Source organism: Mauremys reevesii, linkage group 6, assembly GCF_016161935.1.
Source record: "Mauremys reevesii isolate NIE-2019 linkage group 6, ASM1616193v1, whole genome shotgun sequence".
Taxonomy (NCBI): domain Eukaryota; kingdom Metazoa; phylum Chordata; order Testudines; family Geoemydidae; genus Mauremys; species Mauremys reevesii.
This window is the reverse complement of record NC_052628.1, coordinates 120,922,096-120,942,639: the sequence shown is the minus strand read 5'-3', so window position 1 is coordinate 120,942,639 and position 20,544 is coordinate 120,922,096. Positions and strand designations below refer to the sequence as shown.

Below are 20,544 nucleotides of genomic sequence, written 5' to 3'. Positions count from 1 at the left end.
CGAGATCAACCATTTTCAAAGCAAAAGTCAACACTTGCGCCAGGCATGGCAGAGTTCGGGGGCGCTGGGTGCGGGGAACAAGGCTGGCAGCCATTTGCGTTTCCTGCTGGGGTTTCAGCCACCCAGCCAGACGCTGCTTTTTTTGGGGGGGGGGGCGCACAATCGGCAAGCGGCCAGAGCTTTGGAGGGCAGGCTCTGTGGACGGCCACAAACACGATCAGGAGCATTGCGTGGGTCCCGCCGCTGGACGCGTAGGGGGGGGGGGGTTGGGACAGTCCCGGGGAGGGGGCATGGCTAGACAGAGCGCGGGTCAGCTCCAGGCTCGGGACTCCCTGCCCCAGGAGGGGAAATCCTCCACCCCCCCCCACCCCAGCGCATCGCCCCCACGAGCAGCCGGGCGAGCTCTGCTTCCCCAGTCCTCGGGGGTGCTCCGGCCGCGGCTCCGGCTGGGGGCTGCCACACGCTGCAGAGGGGCTAGAGATCGGGGCGTCTGGGCGGGAGGCCGAGCCGGCGCTGGGAATGGCCTGGAGCTGGGGGGAGGGGGAGGGGGCGCAGGGAGCTGCCCTGCAGTGGGGAGCCCGGGCTTGTCCCGGGGCCCGCCAAGTTTGCAGCGATCGATGGGCCCTTTTATTGGTTAAATCGCCCGAATCATCGGTTAATCGATAACGCGTTTCGTTGCGCTTAGCTGCGGGCCCTGGGAGGGGCCGGGGAGGGGGAGCCCGCTGGGGGTGGGGGAGGCCCTAAGCCGAGCCCAGAAGCTGCCCCGGTCCCCAGCTTTTGGCTGCTCCCGCCAAAGCTTTGCTCTCGCCCCTGGTCGGGGCTGGGCCTTGCACCTCCCGGGCCTGCCAGCCCGGCCCTGGGTGGCGGCTCGCCCAGCCTGGGCAGGAGCCGGACCCGGCACGATCCGACTGGAGCGTGGCTGGTTTGTGTCCCAGGCCATCGCTCCAGCTTTGCACTCCACGGGCTGGGGGCGGTGGGACAGGCCCGGACCCAGGGCAAACCGGCCCGGGGAGCCGGCTAGTAGCCACGCCACAGGCAGGTGGGGAGAGCCCAGACCCCGCCCCCGGAGATCAGGGGAAGGAGGCCGGGAACCCCACAATCCTTGGCGGGGGGAGCTTTCCCCTAGGCCCGGGCTGCAGTTGCAGCCCTAAACACTGTGCCCTGTGTTCACTCTGGACGGAGACCGGCATCTTGCGCTCTGTGCCTGCTCCTGGGTCCCGTCCCGATGATGCCTCCTGCCAAATCGCGGACTTGTCTCCCCTGGCCTGGGAAGGAAACACAACCTGTGTCCGCTTTGTCAAGGGCAGGCGTCACACCCGGCGCTGGCCGGCGGGCTGGCGAAGATGCGGGAGGCGGGAGGTGATGGCTGGAGCAGGCCGACTCTCCGCCCTGGTTTCACCCCGGTCTGTACACACACCGCCGCGGGAGGCTCGAAACAGAAAGGTGACACGGAGCAGCGGAAGTCATTTTCGGCTTCATTTTGTATGGCCTGTTGCTTCCAGCCTCCCTCAACTGGTTTCCCTTAAACCGATTTCTGTCATTTGGTCTCTGGTCTTCTAAACACGAGAGACTGATCCCAGCAGCTGTGCATTCCCCCACCCCAGAAATAGGTACCTTCATTCGGTGATTACTTTATTTTGGAGGCTTTGAGGGGGAGAGTCTGGCCCCCAGTTTAGTGTGAAACAAAATGCCTTCGTCATCAGAGCTTTCAAACGGACACCTCTGCTCTGGAAATGGAGCTGATCTAAATGAGTGTCTGTAAATTGCACCTGCCACCCTGCCTAGCAGTGTCCGTCTCCTCAGCCTAGAGCTGGAAGAGGGGCCTGCCTTGCAGAGACATCCAATCACAGCTGCAGCCTCTCCCGCCTCCCCCCTCCCCAAAAAAGGTATTCACTTGGCTGGTAACAGGGTAGATCCCCAAATCCTCTAGTATGCTCTGCCATTCTCCGTATCTAGACGGGAACGGAGGTGTGTGTGTGTGGGGGGGTACCTGACGCATAGTAACGCGGATCAACTCAAATCTCCTCGCCTCAAACTGTCCAGGGACACCTGCAGCTGTGGGCTGGAGGGGGGAGAATCTTACTCCTGTTTTTTCGTGCGTGGGGTTAAACGAGGGTTGATGGACAATCTAGTCTCCCGGTGCTTCTCAGGCCACTGAATCTAGAGAGTCTGTTAAGGGAGGCGCATTCCCCCTCTGTGACCCGTGAAATAATCTATAGACTTGTTTACTTTCAACTCTGATCTCACCCTCAAACACTCCCCGGTGCAACACACGTGGGACTCACGCTTCCATTCCCGGCTTTTGCCGTCCTGGGTGGGTTCACATCATCACCCATCACTACTTTATTTGAGATGGTTTAAAAAGAAGGGGGTGGGCGCCGGGTGACCTCGAGGTCCGCCACGAGAATGGCAACTGCATTATTTATCTTCCGCCGGTTTAAAGGGGAGAGGGGGAAGACTTTTGTCTGCAATAAACCCTCTACCTCACCAGGGCACATCACGGGAGTGGGAGATTGAAATAAGAACTAACAAGGCGGATCCCTTGCTCCAGGCAAACCTCTAAAACATAGTTAATCACCATCAACATTGCTGGTGCAATGATGTCCTGATAACTTCCTCAAGTATCAGAGGGGGAGCCAGTGTTAGTCTGGATCTGTCAAAAGCGACAGAGTCCTGTGACGAAGCGGGTATTCACCCACCAAAGCTCATGCTCCAATACTTCTGTTGCTCTATAAGGTGCCACAGGACTCTTTGTCGATGATAACCTCATGTGGCTGGTGACTACCACGTGGCGTGGGACATCACTGCACGCCAGGTTTGATAGTTGTGGAAATAGATGTATATTTTCCAGTTCAAAGCCAGTCCCACGGGATGAGCATGTTAGCATCGTTGGGGCTGGATGCAATAACCTCAGATGGGCTAGTCCGAAAGAAACGCCTTATTAGTTATTATTTGTATTGTATGATTTATTTGCTCAAACAAAAGCGGGCTGTGCAATCCGGGAAGGATGCTGCCGATAAAGCCTGCGGGGGTCTCCCCGGACTGTGTCTCTAGAAGTTGGGGGGGGGGGGGAAGGGACCAGGGTGCTGATGGAAAGTTACAGGGAAATCCTCTTCCCATGTATTTGTCCTTCGCAAAAGTCGCCTTGGATGCCCGCTTTGTGCCAGCTTTAGAGTAAATCCCTGCCAGCTCCAGCGACGTGGGCTGGATGCAGTCGAATTGTTCGTGTTTTTATACAAGTTTCACCCGCCTCCTGAGTCCTTTTGAGGCTCTCTCCAAACCCCTCAACGTGCTGGTGCCTGGCACACGCTGGCTACAGCTCATTAAACCCGAGCGCCCCAGGGCAGGCTCCTCGCCCTTAGCCAAAGAGATCTTGCAGCGCTTCGGGACTGCTAAGGGGTCCCGCCTGCTCCAGATTGGTGTTACCCAAAAGATCCCCCCCCCAGTGAAAACTCCCGGAAGGTGAAATTTCCCTTCTCGATTGAAACCGACCGCGAAAGGCTTTTGCGGAGATTTTTGCATGTTGTTAGTGCGGTGTGATTTTCAAGCGCTCTCCGGGCGCAAAGTGAAAATGATGAAGTCAGAATTTGAAACACCCCCCCCCACACCCTGTCGTGACCCCTCCCCTCCCTTCTCTAGCCCTCGAAAAAACACGGGACCCTCCGAGTGTGGCGCTTGGTGTGCAGAATTAAACCGCAACCCCTGGGGCAGCTGCGGGAAAGACGCTGCACAAATCTGACCTTCACTAAAACTAAGTTGTGAGGTCAGCACTGCTTCACTCTGCCTGCGGCTGAACGCAAGTGGGACAGGCTCCGAGTGTGGCAGTTTCTGTAGCCGGAGATTTGCACACACAGGAAGGTGTTTGCCAGCTGCGGGAGAGGCTCCAACGACAGACACTCCGCTGTAATCAGATCGTTAGAGATACAGCGGCTAAGTGCCTGGAGCTTGGGAATCCTCGCCTGGGCTCTGTTCCTTGTTGATTAGCACTTCTCGAAGGAAGACGAGAGAACACACTTAATGCTGGCGGAGGACGTTCAGTGCAGTGTATAGCGGGACGCCTTTCCCTTTAAGCGTGTAAACGCCCCGCGGCCAGCCTTCCTCCCCAAACTGCACCGAGCCCTGTCTGGACTCTGGGCGGGCGTATACCAGACAGAGTCACCGCAGCGCCGAAGCCTGGGGAAAGGTGTGTGCCTGGGTGTGTTTCACACGTGCGTTCAGGACAGCCTGGGAGCTGCACACCGCGGGACAACACCCGACGCCCGAAGGAGAACCAAGAGGGGCTGCGTGTGCGGTCCCAGGTACATGCACACGTCAGGCTTGCAGGAGGCGAGGAGGCTGGTTTTTGGAGAAGACGCTTGTGCTCCCGATGTAGAGGGTCAGAGTTTGCCAGGCAGGAACTCCCCCTACTGTTAATTTCATAAGGCTGCAGCGGCGCGTGGGGAGAGCTCCTGAACACAGGCAGGGAGGAACCCAGCCAGAGGAAAGGGCTGTTTGGGAAAGGGCCGGCAAATCCGAGCGGTGTTAGGCGTTAAACTGTACAGCGCCGAGCCCGCAGCCCCTTGGAAAGACACCGGGGCCGAAGGAAAAAAGGGAGGCGGGTAGAGGTGGGTAGTGGCGAGTCAGGACGAGAAACGCGGCGTTTAGAGCAAGTAATAATAATAATAATAATAATAATAAATAACAACTAAAACTAGCCATAACAAATGCCAGCAGCGTATTGCACCGAATAAAAGTAAGTGCTGCCTGTGGCAGTGACTTCTGCTGCAGCTTCCCTTTGGCAAATGTCTCCCACTGCTCCGGCTCAAACTAGTTCGTGCACCGGGAAGACCAGGCGCCGTGTGGACGCTGTCTGTGTGATCCGGCTCAGCCCAAGTCACTCCAGCAAAGCGTAGATCTGCCCGGTAGGGTTTTCCCAAACTGTTCCACGAGTCTCTTGGCCAGAGGAGAGCAGCAAGCCGGCCTTTGAACCGGGCTTCCAGGGAACACGTCCACCCGCATGAGGCGTGTTAGCGCCGGGTGCACAGTGCTCTGGCGTGGGTGCCAGCGATCACACGGGTCTGGACATACCCGTGGGCCAGAGACCAGGGAAGCGCGGCTTCACCCCATGAAAACCACAAAGCAGCGCGAGCCCTTGGGGGGAAAGGCCTGCCTGGCCTCTCTGTAGTGTCCTTGGGGCACCTGCTCTTACTTTCCAGAAATGCCCCATTTCTCCCTGGTCTCTGCCCGGGGCTAGACTCGCTGGAATGGGCTGCCTGGGTGGGTTAAGGAGCAGACCCCCCCCTTGCCGAGGCTGGGGGTGAGACTGCACAGGCCTTTCCCCCGGGGAGGCCGACAGCAGGCTCCGGAGCCAAGGGCGTGGCCCTGTTTTCTGCCCCAGTTCGTGTCTCTCCAGACCTCTCCCCTGGGCAGCGGGGGCCTGGGAAATGCTGCGCAATAGCGCCCGACAGCCCCGCGTCGATGGAGGCGCAGACTCCCAGCTAAACCCCGCCCTGGCTCCCGTGCTCCGGAGCGGCCGGGCACTGCCCGCAGCGGGGAGAGGTCTCCGGACCCCGGGCTCAGCGTTCAGAGACCAGAGAGCATCGTGCATTGCAGGTGCCCGGCCAGAGACAGGCCTGCGGTTCAGCTGCGGTGCGAGGGAGGGAGGCCAAGGGCTTGGCCTAGGGGAGGCTGAATAGTGCCGAGGCCGGTAGCCCCTGGGCGTCGGTGGCCGCTCCGCAGAGTGAGCTTGGGGTCATGGCGCGCATCACTTCACCCGGGGCTCTCAGATCAGCCGCCCCTCCTAGCAGGGCTATTCCCCTCTGCTCCTAACACACACAGCGCGGCCAGGGGCTCTCCTCTGCCGGCCAGACCCTGGCTGGGACAGAGCCCCCCGGGAAATACCCACGAGCGTGTTCCTACCTCAGCTACACGAGTCAGCGATCCCTTCTTTGGGCCTGGGCCGCACTGGTTTAGACAACCTCCCTGCTCCTGTGACCCTGGTTCCCTGTCCGCTTTAGATCCCTTATGATCAGTGTGGAAAGCAAGCGAACAAAACAGAGTAACCAATCCTCACACCCACAATACACAACTTAGCAGTGCTTTGCTTCCGCTAGTCACTTCAGACAGGGAAAGAATTCTTTCTGCATCTCTCTCTCTCTGTGAGACTATTATATGTATCTTCACACACAGAGTGATTTATATTATATTATATTATATTAGCATGCATATATATATATGAGTCATATATTATATTATATTATATTATATGATATTATAGGAACATGCATATATATATATGAGTCCTGTGTGTGTGTGTGTGTATATATATACACACACATGCTCCTATCTAGTCATAATAATATATATTCTCCTGTGTATAATTATATGAGACACAGTCATAGTTTATAGTATGTACGATATACAGCTTATATATAATATAAATTACATGTGCTATACATGTACCATATAATTATACACAGAACTATAGATGTGTGTGACTGTGTAGATACAGTCTGTATAGCTATATTCACTCTCACATGCACAGCCATGCAGGCGGGGTGTATATATGTACACCTATAACATATATTATTGATGATGCACTTGCTGCACAAAGTTATCATAGGAGGGAAGAAATGTAACAAAGGGCACAGTTCCTTAATTCTGCCAAGCATATGCAGCTAGATCCGGTAATAACTATAGATTTCATGAAGGCAGAATAATAACCAGCAGCAAAATAGACGGTATCGAATCTCTTTTGTGAGGTGTGTCATACGCTGCGCTCTGAAGCCAGGGAGAGGCGGCGAGCTCCTCAGTGTATTTAATGATCATTATCGCGCCGCTCTCATTTCGCGGTTCCCTCGGTAAAAGGGAGCATCCTTCTGTGACTTTGTGAAAGTGCCTTTTTTAAACAATTGCTGCGGTGGGTTTTGTTGTTGTTGTTTGTTTTGGCCGCCGTCTCATTAACTTGGGAGTGAAAATACCTGGGGGGGGGAGAGAGAATTTCACTTTTACTGGAGGCGAAAAAGTTGGAGGGAAAACAAACCCGCCCCCGATCTCGGCTTGGCCTCCGGGCCTGTCCTAGCGTGGTGACTCGGGATCTCGGTGGGGGTCCGCTCGCCGGCAGCTCCTGGCGGGACCCGGCTGGCCCGCGCTTTGGGGCGCTTTCCAAGCGGCACAGGGAGGAGCGGGAGTGACCAGGACAGATCAGGGCGCCCGGCCTTTCGCAGCAGTGGGGCGGGTCGGGGGCCCGATCCTGAGCGGTGTGTCCCATACCCCCCCTGCAGCCCCAGGCCGGGGGTAACACAACCTCCCCCCCTCCTCCAGCCGGACCGATCCCCCATTCCCGGGGGTAACACAACCCCCCCAGCCCCCTCCCATCCCCGGGGGTAACACAACCTCCCCCCCTACCCCAGCCGGACCCAGCCCCCTCCCATCCCCGGGGTAACACAACCTCCCCACCTCCCCCAGCCGGACCCAGCCACCCTCCCATCCCCCCTCCCCCGGGGTAACACAACCACCCCCCACCCCCCACCGGCTGGACCCCACGCTACCCCAGCGAGGGGGAGGGGCGCCCGAGGAGGTGGCTGGCCGCTCCCCCCCCCCGCGCATACTCCCCCGGGTTTGTCAATGAACCGGCCCCGCCCCCGCTCTCCCATTGGTCGGGAGCTGGCTAATCGCAGCCGGCCCCGCCCGGCAGCCAATGCGGGGGCGGCCGGCAACTTTACTTTTCCGATTGGCCCGCGGGCGGGTGAGTGACGGCCCCCGCCCCCGCCCGCTCCCAGAGGCTGAGCCCCGCGCCGCTGTCCACATGCAGCGGGGTCCTGAAGGCGGCTCCGGCCAGGCGCCTCGCTCCGCCATGGGCGCGCAGTAGCCGCGGGGCAGCCGAGACGGGCAGCGGGATGGGAGCGCAGCGCCGGGCGCCGGAGCCCGCCGGGGCGGCGCGGCGGGCGTGAGGGAGCCGAGCAGCCCGCCCGGCATGGTCGGAGCCCCCGGCCCGGCTCGCCCAGCGCCCTCCAGCTTCCCCGGGGCGGGGAGCCCCCGACAGGTCCGGCCCCGGCCCCCAGCTCACCCCGCAGCCCGCTCCGGGATCCCGCCGCTCCAGCCCCTGGATTGCTCCGGACCCGCCTGAGGAGCCGTGCCCGCCCGGGGCTCTGCTGACCTCCTCCTCCATGGCGCCCTGAGCCGCCCCAGCGCCAGCGGGAGACCTGCAGGGACCCGGACCGTCCCGAACTCCTGCCCAGGTCCCGGCCCGCCGCCGGCCGGGAGGGACCGGACATTGCCGCGCCGGGAAGGATCTTTGGGTGGGGGTTTGTGGCTGGCCTGGAGCGAGCGGTCTGGGCGGTGCGTCCCCGCAGTTTGGGCCGACGGAGCGGGGCCGAGCGCCGGGGAGTTTAATACCTGACCGGGAAGCTGCTGGGGACCGCTCCGATGGAAATACACTGTAAGCACGACCCGTTTGCAGCAATGCATAGTAAGTAGGCGGCTAGTTCCACTTCTCTGACATTTAGCACCGATCCAGCCACCCTGCCTGGTCCGATCACAGCGTCCCGAGCGGTTATTAAAGGGGGGTCGGTGTAGCTGCCTCGGGGCACCACTAGCCAGGACCAGCAGCACTTGACCTGCGCTTTGCAGGGAGGATGGAAAAGACAACAGCCGCCGCCGCTGGCTCGCTCTTTCCCCCTTGAATTCGCGAGATAAACTTCTGCGGTATTTCTAGAGAATACGTGTCACTTATATCCCCATATACACGCCACTCCGACCAGCCCTTGCTAATCAGTGTTTTATGAAAGCCAGAGACAGAGTACACGGAGAGAACCAGAATGCAAATTTCAAACATTGATTTACCTAGCGCAGGTACTAAAACCACCGGGTGAGAACTACAGAGAGGAGAGCACGGTTTGTTTTGTTAGAACTTTGCCATCTCACAGTGAGATTCAAATGCCAAAATTAAGCAGTACAATCAACCCCCTTAAATAGTTCCACCGAACAGACCTGTTCCTTTTTGTAAGTCTCTCCCCTCCTTTTTTTTGGATGGCTTAAAAAGTTGAGGTTTTCCTTAGTCGACTTTTACTATTTCTCAGTTATTTATGTAGAGATAATTTTTAAGACAAATCTTTACTAGAAAAAATAGGTCTTGGAAATATTAGAAACAGCCTCTTTTAGTGTGTATCATTTACTCTCTAGAAGAATGATGTACAAATATTTCTAAATCAAATCTCTCTCTCTCTCTCTCTCTCTCTCTCTCTCTCTCTCTCTCAAAACATTGTGTTTGAATGACACTGAAAAGTTTGGTCTGCAGCATTTTTGCCAAATTTAAAATACCGATTTAGCCTAAAAATACCCAGCAGTTATCAATGATAAACTGAGTCTAAAATAATTTTCTTCTAAAAGCAGAATTATTTTTTGCAACATCAAAGTCTAAGTGAGGCAGAATGGCCAACTAGCTGTGTAAGTTAGCAGAATGTGTGTAATGTGTTTGCTTGAGGTTTGTTGTGCTCGAGAGGCTGGGAGAAGATTTATCCATTAACACAGTGTTATGTGAAATGACATCTTCTCTCATGGTGAGTTAAACGCTGGATTAGATCTAGAGATTTCAAGGAAATATAAAGTAGAACTAATCACATTTCCCTTCTGCACTCCAGCCTTTTAGCCAAGACAGATTTGTTTTCAAAATAAAAGAACGTGATATATAGATAGATATTATCTATCTTATAATAATACAAATTTAGAATAGGACACACAGTAGATGATTATAGAAGGACAAACTGTAAATTTACAGGGAAGCGTATAAGATGAACTACAAAGAAAAATGCAACATTTTCTGATGAAAAGAACTAAGGTTATATTTTAGCTAAATCGAATGAGACATTTAAAACATTTTCAAACTAACCTGCTTTTTTAAAAAAGGAAAACTGTAAATGGAAAACAAGGATTTTTTTTTAAATTTACAAATCAAAATATTTTAACTGCTGTGCAAATCGAGCTTTTCATTTAGGAGAACGACAGTCTGAAATGTGACTAATAGTGAAAACCAAGATTTCTCGTGGAGTTGTCTTTCAGCTAATTTGACGGGCAACCATATGTGGAAAAGCCACCAAGGGACTTAGCTGCTTCCTCCATTAACCTAAATAATGATAAATCAATATCTTCTGCAGGAATGTAAGGGGAGAAAAAGAAATGGAGGGGCAAACCCCCAGTTTGATTATGATGCCTTTTGCTATTGTAGTCAATCTGTTTCTGGAAAGATTTAGTGCAACTGGCTCCGAAAGAAAGAATTTCTGGCTGAATTTTCAGCTGTACTTTAACAGCTATTCTGTTTTCCCTCATGAGACCTAGTTAAAACATTTGAAATAATAATAATAACATACATATACGTGACTCTGAGGAAAGGGATCAGACTTCTTCCTGCAGAACAGCCCAGGCAGTGTTTTGTCACAACTGGTGATTTAGTCTTTAGCATCCTCAGTGGGCGAAGCCAGCTAACGCCAGCCCCGTCGGAAATACCCCCAGCCTAGATCCGCCTTTGGAGCCGGGAGCAGAGAGATGCCCACCAAACAGCGGAATGCCCTGGCCAGAGAGGAATCATTTCCCAGGGAAGTGTAGCAAAGCCGTCACACAGCGGGAGAGCAAATGCCGAGCAGAGAGCGGAGTGCTTACAATGCCTGCGGTTTTTTCTGGCCCAGGAATAACAATCCCACACTGTTTCTTCATTCTCGTTGGAGGGGAAAGCTGGAAACCTCCAGACCCCGAATCCAGCACCGATGCAGTGTGTAGTAAGGAAGAACAGTGTAGTTGCATTGTGCTGTGCTTTCGCTACCAGGAAAGTCAGATTTATACAGGTGGGGACAAACCCTACCGGTCTGGTCGCACGCCCCAGTGTTTATATGTGTTTGATGTTAATAGGTGGGATCTTAATGGCATGTTTCGTAGTTTCAATACCTACCCAAGCAATAGGTTGGCTGGAGCGGGGACTCACCCCGGGAGTCTGGTCAGTGGTTGGGCTGGTCGAGCTGGGGGTGATTCTTCTGCGACTTAACAATAAGCAGCACGAGGTTAAGACCAAGTCCCTCCACCTGCATCGCTTTCCACCGCTTGGTAACGACCCCGCCCCCAACCCCGGGGCATTTCCTCTTTCTAAAAGTTTTGCTCGTTCAACTTTTCCTGCTTTTTGCTTCCCACGGGGGCGAGGGGAAAGGCTGAGATGTGACGCGCCAAGGCGCAGGGCATTTTGGCTACAAACGTTCCCAGCTTGCACGTGTACGAACAATAAAGATCCTGGCCAGCTCTCACCTGCGCTAAAATTAGCCCCAAACCAAATCCTAATCGACAGCTCCTTCCTTTCCTGTTGGACGTTTGTCTTTGCGGGAGGCTGAGGGGCAAGTGATCGCTGGGCGAGGAGAGGGAACCCATCACGCGCATTTCAACTGGGGGAGGAAAGATACCAAATCAGAATGCGCTGAGTCAGCGGCTTCCCCTAGCACCGGGCAGCCTTTGCAGCTGAAATCCACCTAAGCAGCAATCCGAGCAAAGGAGCCAGCGAGGAGCCACCGTTGCAACCGGGCTGGGCTCGAAAAGAAGAGACCGCCAGATGGACAGTTAAGAGCTGGACTTTCCAGATAAACGCCGGACACATTGAGAAAGACAACGAGGATTCATTTAGAAGGGCGCCTCTGTGCCTGTTCGTTTGCCCGGCTCGCCCATCGTTTTCTAATCGGGAGAACCGAGTGGGAAAATACCGTAAAGGTGTTTTGTTCCTTGAGGTGGTGGCACTTAGCTTTACCTTCTGCAAAAGAGTTCCCACCCGGTGCTAGGTGCGAGGTAATATTTGCAAAGAACACCCCGGGGGTTATTTTTCGCAATGACACTTCTAGTATTTTTTTTTTAAACTTTCTTTAATACCCCTGTTAGCAAATGGGTTGGCTCTGTTGTGAATCAGCAACCCCTTCACTTACAGCCAATCGATGGAGCAATGCTGGATTTAGTGCTTAAACAGCTGCTATAATGTGTGTGTATTCATAGAGACGTATCTCTATACTTCTTTCCCTCACAGATATGCATATATACGCATATTACACACATATATATGAATATATACTATACATGTATGTATTGTTTGCGAACAGTTGTGTGTATATGTAATATACATATATATTATAACATATGGACACAATACACACAATCCATCCATCCATGTATATCTACATATGTATGTCTATATGTATTATATACTTGAATACTTCTCAATGAATACTATACAGTACATATGTACATACATATGTATATATGCATACATGTATGGATTATGTTATTATATTATATTCACATAACCACACACAATACATAAATATGTAGTATATATATTCTCCATAGCTAAAATTGCATTACAGTTTCTCAGTAATAGGCACAGTAGTATAGAGTGCTGCAGACTTGCCCCAGACTTAGGTGTGTTGTACTTTTATAATGCCACCGTTGGCCTGGCATAGTGCAGTTTTCTTGTGTAATCCCCCCGGAAAACACAGAAGACCCAGTTATTTAATAACGTGTATTTTTCACAGGGAGGGACTGGTTACTGTTGTCCTGCCAAACTCCCAGAGCTGGCCCTGCCAGACTCGCTGTGGCCTGTACTCTGCAGGCTGACTGGCGACAGTAAAGAAGATCTGCTTTTTTAAAAGCGTTTTTCTTTGCCTTCCTTCAGTGAGAACTTCCATCTGCCAGCCAGAGGAGCGGGTGAGAATGGGGACAAATACGGTGGAAGAGGAGACGGCATCCCCACGGATGGATCGTTTCCCTTTCATTTGAACTAGCTGTTCCTTTCCCAGCCCATACATTTATCCCCGGCCCGAGGATGAATGGTACAAATCCGAAGGCCCGTGAACTGCACGTAGAAGGCGCTAAGCTGCTCTTTTACCCGCGCTGCAGAGTATTTTAACGTAATCGAACCTCTCCTGCTCCAGCACACGAAGGCAGGGAGCACAATTCACCCCGGCTGAGCCATTTGCTGCAGAGTGACCCTAGCTGCAGAGGCAGGGAAATCTCATAGCCTGGGCTGGTTACTATCCCTGGGCTGGTCTCCATCGCCTGGAAAGCCAAGTGGGGATGGCTCCTTCCCTGGCTAGTGAGACTTCGCATCAGGACTAGAGTAGCTGGCGGGGTCGGGGTGTTCATTTGCCTCCAGGAGACCAGCAGTATTTGAGAGCAGTACGGAGAAGACAGAGATTTTCAAACTGTTGGCTAATTAATTTGCCGGGTCATTAGCATAACGCCGCTTCCCTTTGTTAGAAATCCAGCAGGATCCAACCCTGCACAGGTTCAGAAATCTCCTCCTCAGCACAAAGCTATTGCACGTAGAGAAGATCGCCCCATGGCTTGCCAGCCGTATATATGTTTTCATAAAACCACCGACTCTTACTTGATGATTTATCGCTACATCTTTATTATTTAGCAGCTGCCACCATCCTGTTCTCTCGGAGGGAAAGGCCGGGTTGCTGGGGAGCGCCTCCCGCTGCAGTACATTTGTTGTTGTGAATCTTAAGCATTTTAATCCCCCCATAGCCAAACTGGGGGCTGTCTGAGCCAGCAACAATTTGGGGCTATTCACCCGCAGAGAGATCTTTGTTAGGCGCAGGGTTGTTGTTTTTTTCCAGGGGGAGGAATATAACTCCCTTTAGAGAGTGACCTATTTGAAGTCACAGAATGGTTTCATCCCATAGTTAGTGACAACAAACACCGAGGCATTACGTTTCCCCGCCTCTATTTTAATAATCACGTTTACACTTGAACCTAACCCCGGGAAACTCCTGCCGGTGTTGATTTTGGGCTGTTTGGGGGAAACGCGGATGGTTTGCCGTTTGGCCTCACTCCCTGGCACCGAAGTTGATAGGGAAGTTCAAGTCGAGCAGGGTTTCACTTTCGCCGGGGAGAGCTGTCAGAGCATGTAGGGAGCCGAAACCCTGTCCCTGCTGAAGTGGGGGAGAGCATCCCACGCAGCCGGTGAAGCTCAGCTCTGCTGCTGCTGCGGAGCGAGCCTTGCTGGCCGCCAAGGGGGATCGCGTTCGAACTTGGAGCAAAAAGCACCGCAGAACAGAGGGGTCCTTTGTTTAATTGTCCAGCTAGAGGGTACATTGGTGTAGGGCATTAAGGAGCCTTTGACTCTGGGAGAGCTCGATGCCCACAAAACACCGAACTTGTAATATTTGGAGGGAATAATTACAAAATTAAAACCCTTCCCAAAACAAAGCCTTAGCTTTCAATATCAAGATTTTCTTTCTTTCTTTCTTTCTTTCTTTCTTTCTTTCTTTCTTTCTTTCTTTCTTTCTTTCTTTCTTTCTTTCTTTCTTTCTTTCTTTCTTTCTTTCTTTCTTTCTTTCTTTCTACTTTGAATTGCTTATAGATGAAAAGCTATAGAGCTTTGCCCTTTTAAAAAGAATTAAATACGATGTTAATAATTGAATATCATTGAAATTGCTTAGGAACCTGAGGCTAGTTTGTTTCAGTTAAGTGGGGTTGCACCTCTGCTTTTTGGTATTAAAAGCAGTAAGGACATTATTTTTCTGGCCTTAAAGGACTTTCAGAATCAAAACGGGTAGGCTCTGTAAACCTAAAAGGATGGGATGGTTCACTCTGGAAAATGCAGCACAAGGTTATCCTCAGACTTCTCTTGATATGTTGAGAATAAACTTATTTTTGGAGCAGAAACACTTTGAACCTGAAGCTTCCACTAAGATCTGGTGTGCTGAAAAAAAGATTCACTTTTGAAATTGACAAGGAACTTCAGCGACTGGCTCCTCTGTGTAGGCTTAAACTGGCTTTAGTAATCAAATATTTTATGTGGATTCATTATGTGTTCTGACAGTTGTAGAAGGGGTTTACAAAGTTTCATAGTAGTTTATCAATGGGGAAATGACAGGATTTAAATAAAAATAGTTTATACAATTGTTTTTTTTAAGCACTGAGACATTTGACCTGTCAGCTTATTCTGTATAGTCCAAGTTTCCTGTAAATAGAGATTTTTCTTATTACTTTTTTGTTCCAGTTTTGGCAACAGGGCTGTCTATGCTATTATTTGTTTTCAGTTTTGCCAGCCCTCTATGATATAAGTAGTTTGAATGATTAACAACTTGAGGATTAATTATATTTTGTCACTGCTACATGGGATTATTACATGTTCATTGGTTTTACACGGTTTAGCTGCTCCTCATCTAGCTGGGTCCCATTTCACATCAGATATATGTGCTAAAGGTGATCAGTGCAAATCTGCTAGAAACAGAATAATGTATAGGTGTGGGCTAAGCATTCACATTTCATTTGTGGGACCATAATGTCTGCAGAGGCTGCTGTAAATTATAACAGCAAAAGCCATTCCATATCCCCCCCTTTGATTAAATTAAGCATTAAGCAGTCATTTGGGGGGGAAAAGTAAACGATTGTTAGATTCAGTGCAACCCTTTTGTGACTGAATGAAACTAAATTTATAAGGAAAATGGTCCCAATCTTATCTGAACACAGCCTCATATTTTTAGGGAGACTAAAACTCACCTTTTTACCATGCAGCTACAGGGCTTGCCCGGGCAGTTCTTACTCAGGCAACATCTTCCATTGGTTTCAAGGGGAGATATTGCCTGAGTACCGCTGGCCTGGGCCTAGAACTGTAATTTGAAACAGTGTTTTATGAACTAGGAGCCTGATTTTGATGTCACTTCAATCCATTGAAGCCAGTGGGGTTACACTGGTGTGAAATTGCTACGAGCACAGAATGAAGTTTCAACTTTTAAAATTCTTCCTGCCTTGGCAGTGAGTGATGATCAGTAATTTGAAAATGTTTAAACTCTTGTTGAGGAGTGAGGTTGATCATTGTGAAGGAGGAATCAGTGGCGAAGCAAGATTGCGGTAGAGAAGTGTCTTCCAACTATCACAAAGATGTTTTTTTTCCTGCTTGTTTTTTTTTTCCCATGTGTTTCAGGACATGGAGGAGTGAATCAGTTAGGGGGTGTTTTTGTGAATGGTCGTCCACTCCCTGATGTTGTCCGCCAAAGGATTGTGGAACTTGCCCACCAAGGTGTCAGGCCGTGTGACATCTCCAGGCAGCTACGGGTCAGCCATGGTTGTGTCAGCAAAATTCTTGGCAGGTAACTTTGTTTCTATAAAGGAAAATATTGAACACTGTATCAAAGATTCTGAAACAAGAAACAAGTCAAATGGAGACTGATAGAAATGACCTAGGAATGACAGGAAATTGCATAGGATCAGTCAGTCACAATTTAAGTTGTCTCACCTGGGAAGTGAAAGTGATTTATTTATTTATTTGTTTATTTACTTCACCACAAAATTCTTGCAAATAACTGAAGAAATGAAGGGGAGGGATGGCACATGTGGTCTAAATTTCCTGCACCTGTGTGTACTGAACAAATTGACAAATCTGTGCGTCATCTGCAGTAAAATGGAAAAACCAGAAGTTATGAATCTGGCAGTGAAAGCTACCCCTTTTGTTTTCTAAAGAACATTCTATTTTTAGCACATAATTTCACTACCTAAAGCCACCAAGAGCAGTTGTCAGTCAGCACACTCATTTACATGGCCTCTTTTGAAATTTGTCACAATAATTTCATTTTAAGGCTTGTTTTATTCTTGTGATAAGCTATCTTCCCAATTAGAACACAAAGAACCATAAGTAATCATTAACTCTCTTAATTCTGATACTTTGAGAGTAGCCATCTTTTCTGATTGGAGATGCTCAAAGTAGTAAAGCAATAGTAAATTAAAAAAATTCGATCATGTCAGAATTAGGTTTTGAACTTGATTTAGAGTCAGGAAAGTCATCACTGCATTTTAACTCCTTGTGCATGAATGTGAATACCATATACCACTGGTTTTAAATGAACTAGAATGCACGTATCTTGGGAACTTTTTGCTGCCATGCTTTTCTATTACCTTCTATTTTCTCTCTATAACTCAGAGAAGTTTTTAAAATGTTTATTGAGCATTAACAATTGAAGTAACTTCATTGTTTGCATTCCACTGGTATTAGTCATATTCTGACCTTCACTTTCCCCCCTCAATTTTAATTGATCTGTTTTATCGGTCGGACTGTAGTTATAAAGATTGTTCGAGCAAACATTTGTCTAGCAGTGTACATAGACTCTTCCCTCTGAAATAACTGCAGCAGCAGTCCCACGTGGACAAATGCAGTACTCAAAATGAAATGAATCTGGCAAAGCTAAGGATTCTTTCACCCTTATTCCATGAGACCCATTGTCTCTACTGGAGAATCTTCTCTGCAGTCCTATTCAGATTGCTGCTATAATGCCATAGGAACCAGTCATATGCACAGAAGATCCCAGAAAATCAGTGGACCTGGTTCTTCTCTCACATGCCACAGTTTTACTCCAGTGTAATTCCATTGGAAATCAACAAAGTTACCCTTGATTTTACACTGGTGTAAGTGAAAGGACATGTAAGCTCTGATATATTTACTCTTTCTGAGAGAGAGACTTTTCTTGTGTGGGACTTTCCTGCCTACCACAAGCTGCTCCATTCTGTTTGATCTTTGAATCTGTTCTGAGTGCTGGTCCTATTTGTGACACCCTACTACTCTAGCAGGTTTACAAACCATTTTTATTAGTATCAGTGCAAAGCTAATAAATAGGCAACTCATTTGCCTACCGCGGAAAAGTCCAACCACTTTCCTGTTTCAGATTTGAATAGATTTGTCATTAGATATATTTGCATTATGGAGCTCAGAGAGCGGCTCCGGAGTTTTGTCATTTAAGTTGTCAACAATAAATTGGAATTTCATAGCTCATTATTTTCATAACTAATAATTACGGTGGGTAAAATGTCACTGTAATTGGAGCTGCCGTCTGTGGGGAAAAAATACAAAGGCTCCACGCAAAAATGTTCAGTTCCAAATTCTGGAACCGAAAGTCTTTGAATCCGCTTGTTTTTAGTCAAACGTTGGAAAAAACACAAAACGTTCAAGGAAATAAATGTGAGCCTTTGGGACGATGGTCTGGATGGCGGCAGAAGGAGGCCGACTGTAGCTGATGGCTCACGGAGCATTACAACGGGGGCGTCTGCCCTGCGCCCATTTGAGGGGAGAATTGGCAACCTGCCTGGAGCTCAAGGGCAGGATCTAATTTGCATAAAATCAAGCCGATTGCAGCTGCCCTGTCTTTAGTGTGGGGTTGTGGCCAGACTGAGAGGGAGAATTGCACTCTGGGAGCTGTAGTCTCTGTGGGCCATGCCTCAGGTTAAAGATGAGACTGTCCAGGCGGGAAGAGTGCTCTGTGGAATTCTATAGGTTTAGTTGGCCTGCAGGTTGGCCCCAGCTTTACAGGGAAATTGGGATTAAGTTATTCTGGGGCGGACTCTGTAAGGGCCTCATTTTATGCCCTTTAAAGTCATTGGAATCTTTCCATTGATTTTGATGGCGTTCAGATCAGGCCCTTATCTTCTATGCCAACGTCCTTCAATGAGGCAAAACTGTTACCCAGCAACATAGGGGCCTGTCTGTCTGCAGAGTCCAAAATGCATCACCAAACTGCTTGTCTGTTGGCTAGTTTCCTGTCGGCTAAATTGTCCAGAGCTGGAGGCAACAGTAAGCAAGGGGCAACAACCAGTGATCAGTCACACAGGCAGGCCCGAGAGAGGGAGACTGGTTACACAGAGGAATTTTTATAAATGCTGCCGTTTTTTATTTGATCCATGAAAACTGTGAGTGGTTAGTAATGTAGCACTAAGCTTACCAGAGCCCCGTTCTGGAGGGATGGCATAAGCGAAGGTTACAAGGGCTGGTTTGAATGGTCATTTTTCATAGGCATGATTTTTTTAGGTGCATCATGCAAACATGTTCTTGCCATTATTTCATCATTCACCCAAGGAAAGGGTATGGGGTGGGAGCAAGTGTTTCCTTCCTGCCCCAAGTTCATTGTTAGGCTCAACTCAGGGCAGACAGAGGTTTAATCCATCACAAATGCGCATCACCTTCCATTACTAGGACTCAAATGAGTGCATGGAGACAGAAGTGGAACAGACCATTTGTTCCAAACTCATGTGAAAACAGGTGCAAACATCATCTTGTCACTCCCATTAAAGGGATTTTTTTAGGCTCTGAAAAAAGAGTGCCCGCAGGATGATTAAACCTGTAATGCAGAAGAAATTTGATGAATGCAACTGCCCTTGAGACACAGACTTCGGTCTCATAACATGTTCATGCTCTTTTGCATCGGAGAGATTTTAGGAGATTCGTTTTTCCGCAGACAACACAGATGTCAAGTAGCTGCAGAGAAAATATATCATGTGAACATATGTTTTTATTGGGTGGGTTCTAGTAAAGATCCTGCTAAAAATCTGGGATGTGCCAAGGTCAATGAACAAGTTTAGGCTGATAAAGATGATACAGCCAGGCAAGGTCTCCCTGTATGTAGAACCCATAAAGAAATGGGAGCTCTAAGCACAGAGGGCTTTTAGAATCAGGTCTGATAGGGAAGAAAGTTATCAGTCTCTCTGCTGTTAGTTCTGGGCTTATCTTTATCTGGTCTTAGAAAATTACAAACTATAAAAAAGTGCACGGCATCGTTGACTGACACAGCCAGAACAACGTCATCACTTACAGCACAACTTTTTGGCTTAGCATTTAGGGAGATTGTTTTCTTCCTTCGTTTCCTCTTGGTCCTATGTGGGCAGAACAAGACTCCCACTTTGAGCAATACAGTAACAGCAGTTCTCAAAGTGTGGGTCAGGACCCCAAAGTGTGTTGCGACGCTGTTTTAATGGGGACGCCAGGGCTGTTAGACCTGCTGGGGCCCAGGGCCGAAGCTGAAGCCCGAGGGCTTCAACCCTGGATGGCGGGCTCAGGTTACAGGCTCCCTGCCTGGGGCTGCTGCCGTTGGGCTTCGGCTTTGGCTCCCACTCCCACCCAGGGCGGCTGGGCTCACGCGGGCTCAGGCTTCAGTCCCCCATCCTGGCATTGTATAGTAATGTTTGTTGTCCGAAGGAGGTCGCAGTGCAATGACGTTTGAGAACTGCCGTAGTAGGAACTCAGAGTTATGAACACGTCGGGAAGGGAGGTTGTTCGTAACTCTGAAATGTTCATAGCAGTGAAAGAACCATAATGTTGTGTTCAAACGTTTACAACTGACCATTGACAATGCAGCTTTGAAATTTTATTTTGCAGAAGAAAAATGCTGATTTCCCTCTATTTTGTAGTCGTTTAACACAGCGCAATATTGTGTTTGCTTTCTGTCTCTGCTTTTTGACTGTGCACTTCCAGTTCCAAACGAGGAGTGTGGTTGACTGGTCAGTTTGTAACTCTGGTGTCCGTAACTCTGAGGTTCTATTGTATTTTCCAAGCTTTTGTTTCAAGAAAAAGAAAAAAAGCGTTAGGTTCTCAGCTGGAATAAATTGTTGCAGCTCCATTGAAGGAAGTGGAGTTGGTCCCATTTACACCAGCTGAGCAGCTGTCACAGTGTCTTTAATACAATTCTGTTAAAGGGCCTGATCCTACCACTCTGTCTGATTGGAATAATTTTTAATCACATGAGTAATCTCACAGATGCCAACAGAGCAATT

At 49.7% G+C, this 20,544-nt stretch overlaps 1 protein-coding gene across 5 annotated transcripts in view; it reads left to right on the top strand.

Moving 5' to 3' along the window:
- PAX5 (paired box 5) overlaps positions 1-20,544 on the top strand; it is a 224,138-nt gene that overhangs the window by 1,544 nt on the left and 202,050 nt on the right. For 3 of the 5 annotated variants that reach the window (XM_039545497.1, XM_039545495.1, XM_039545499.1), the window contains exon 2: positions 15,938-16,103. In XM_039545497.1, the coding sequence (XP_039401431.1) occupies positions 15,938-16,103 (166 nt within the window). Of the gene's footprint in view, positions 1-8,177; positions 8,450-15,937; positions 16,104-20,544 lie in introns of those variants that run through there. The other 2 variants (XM_039545496.1, XM_039545498.1) reach the window with 2 other exon arrangements.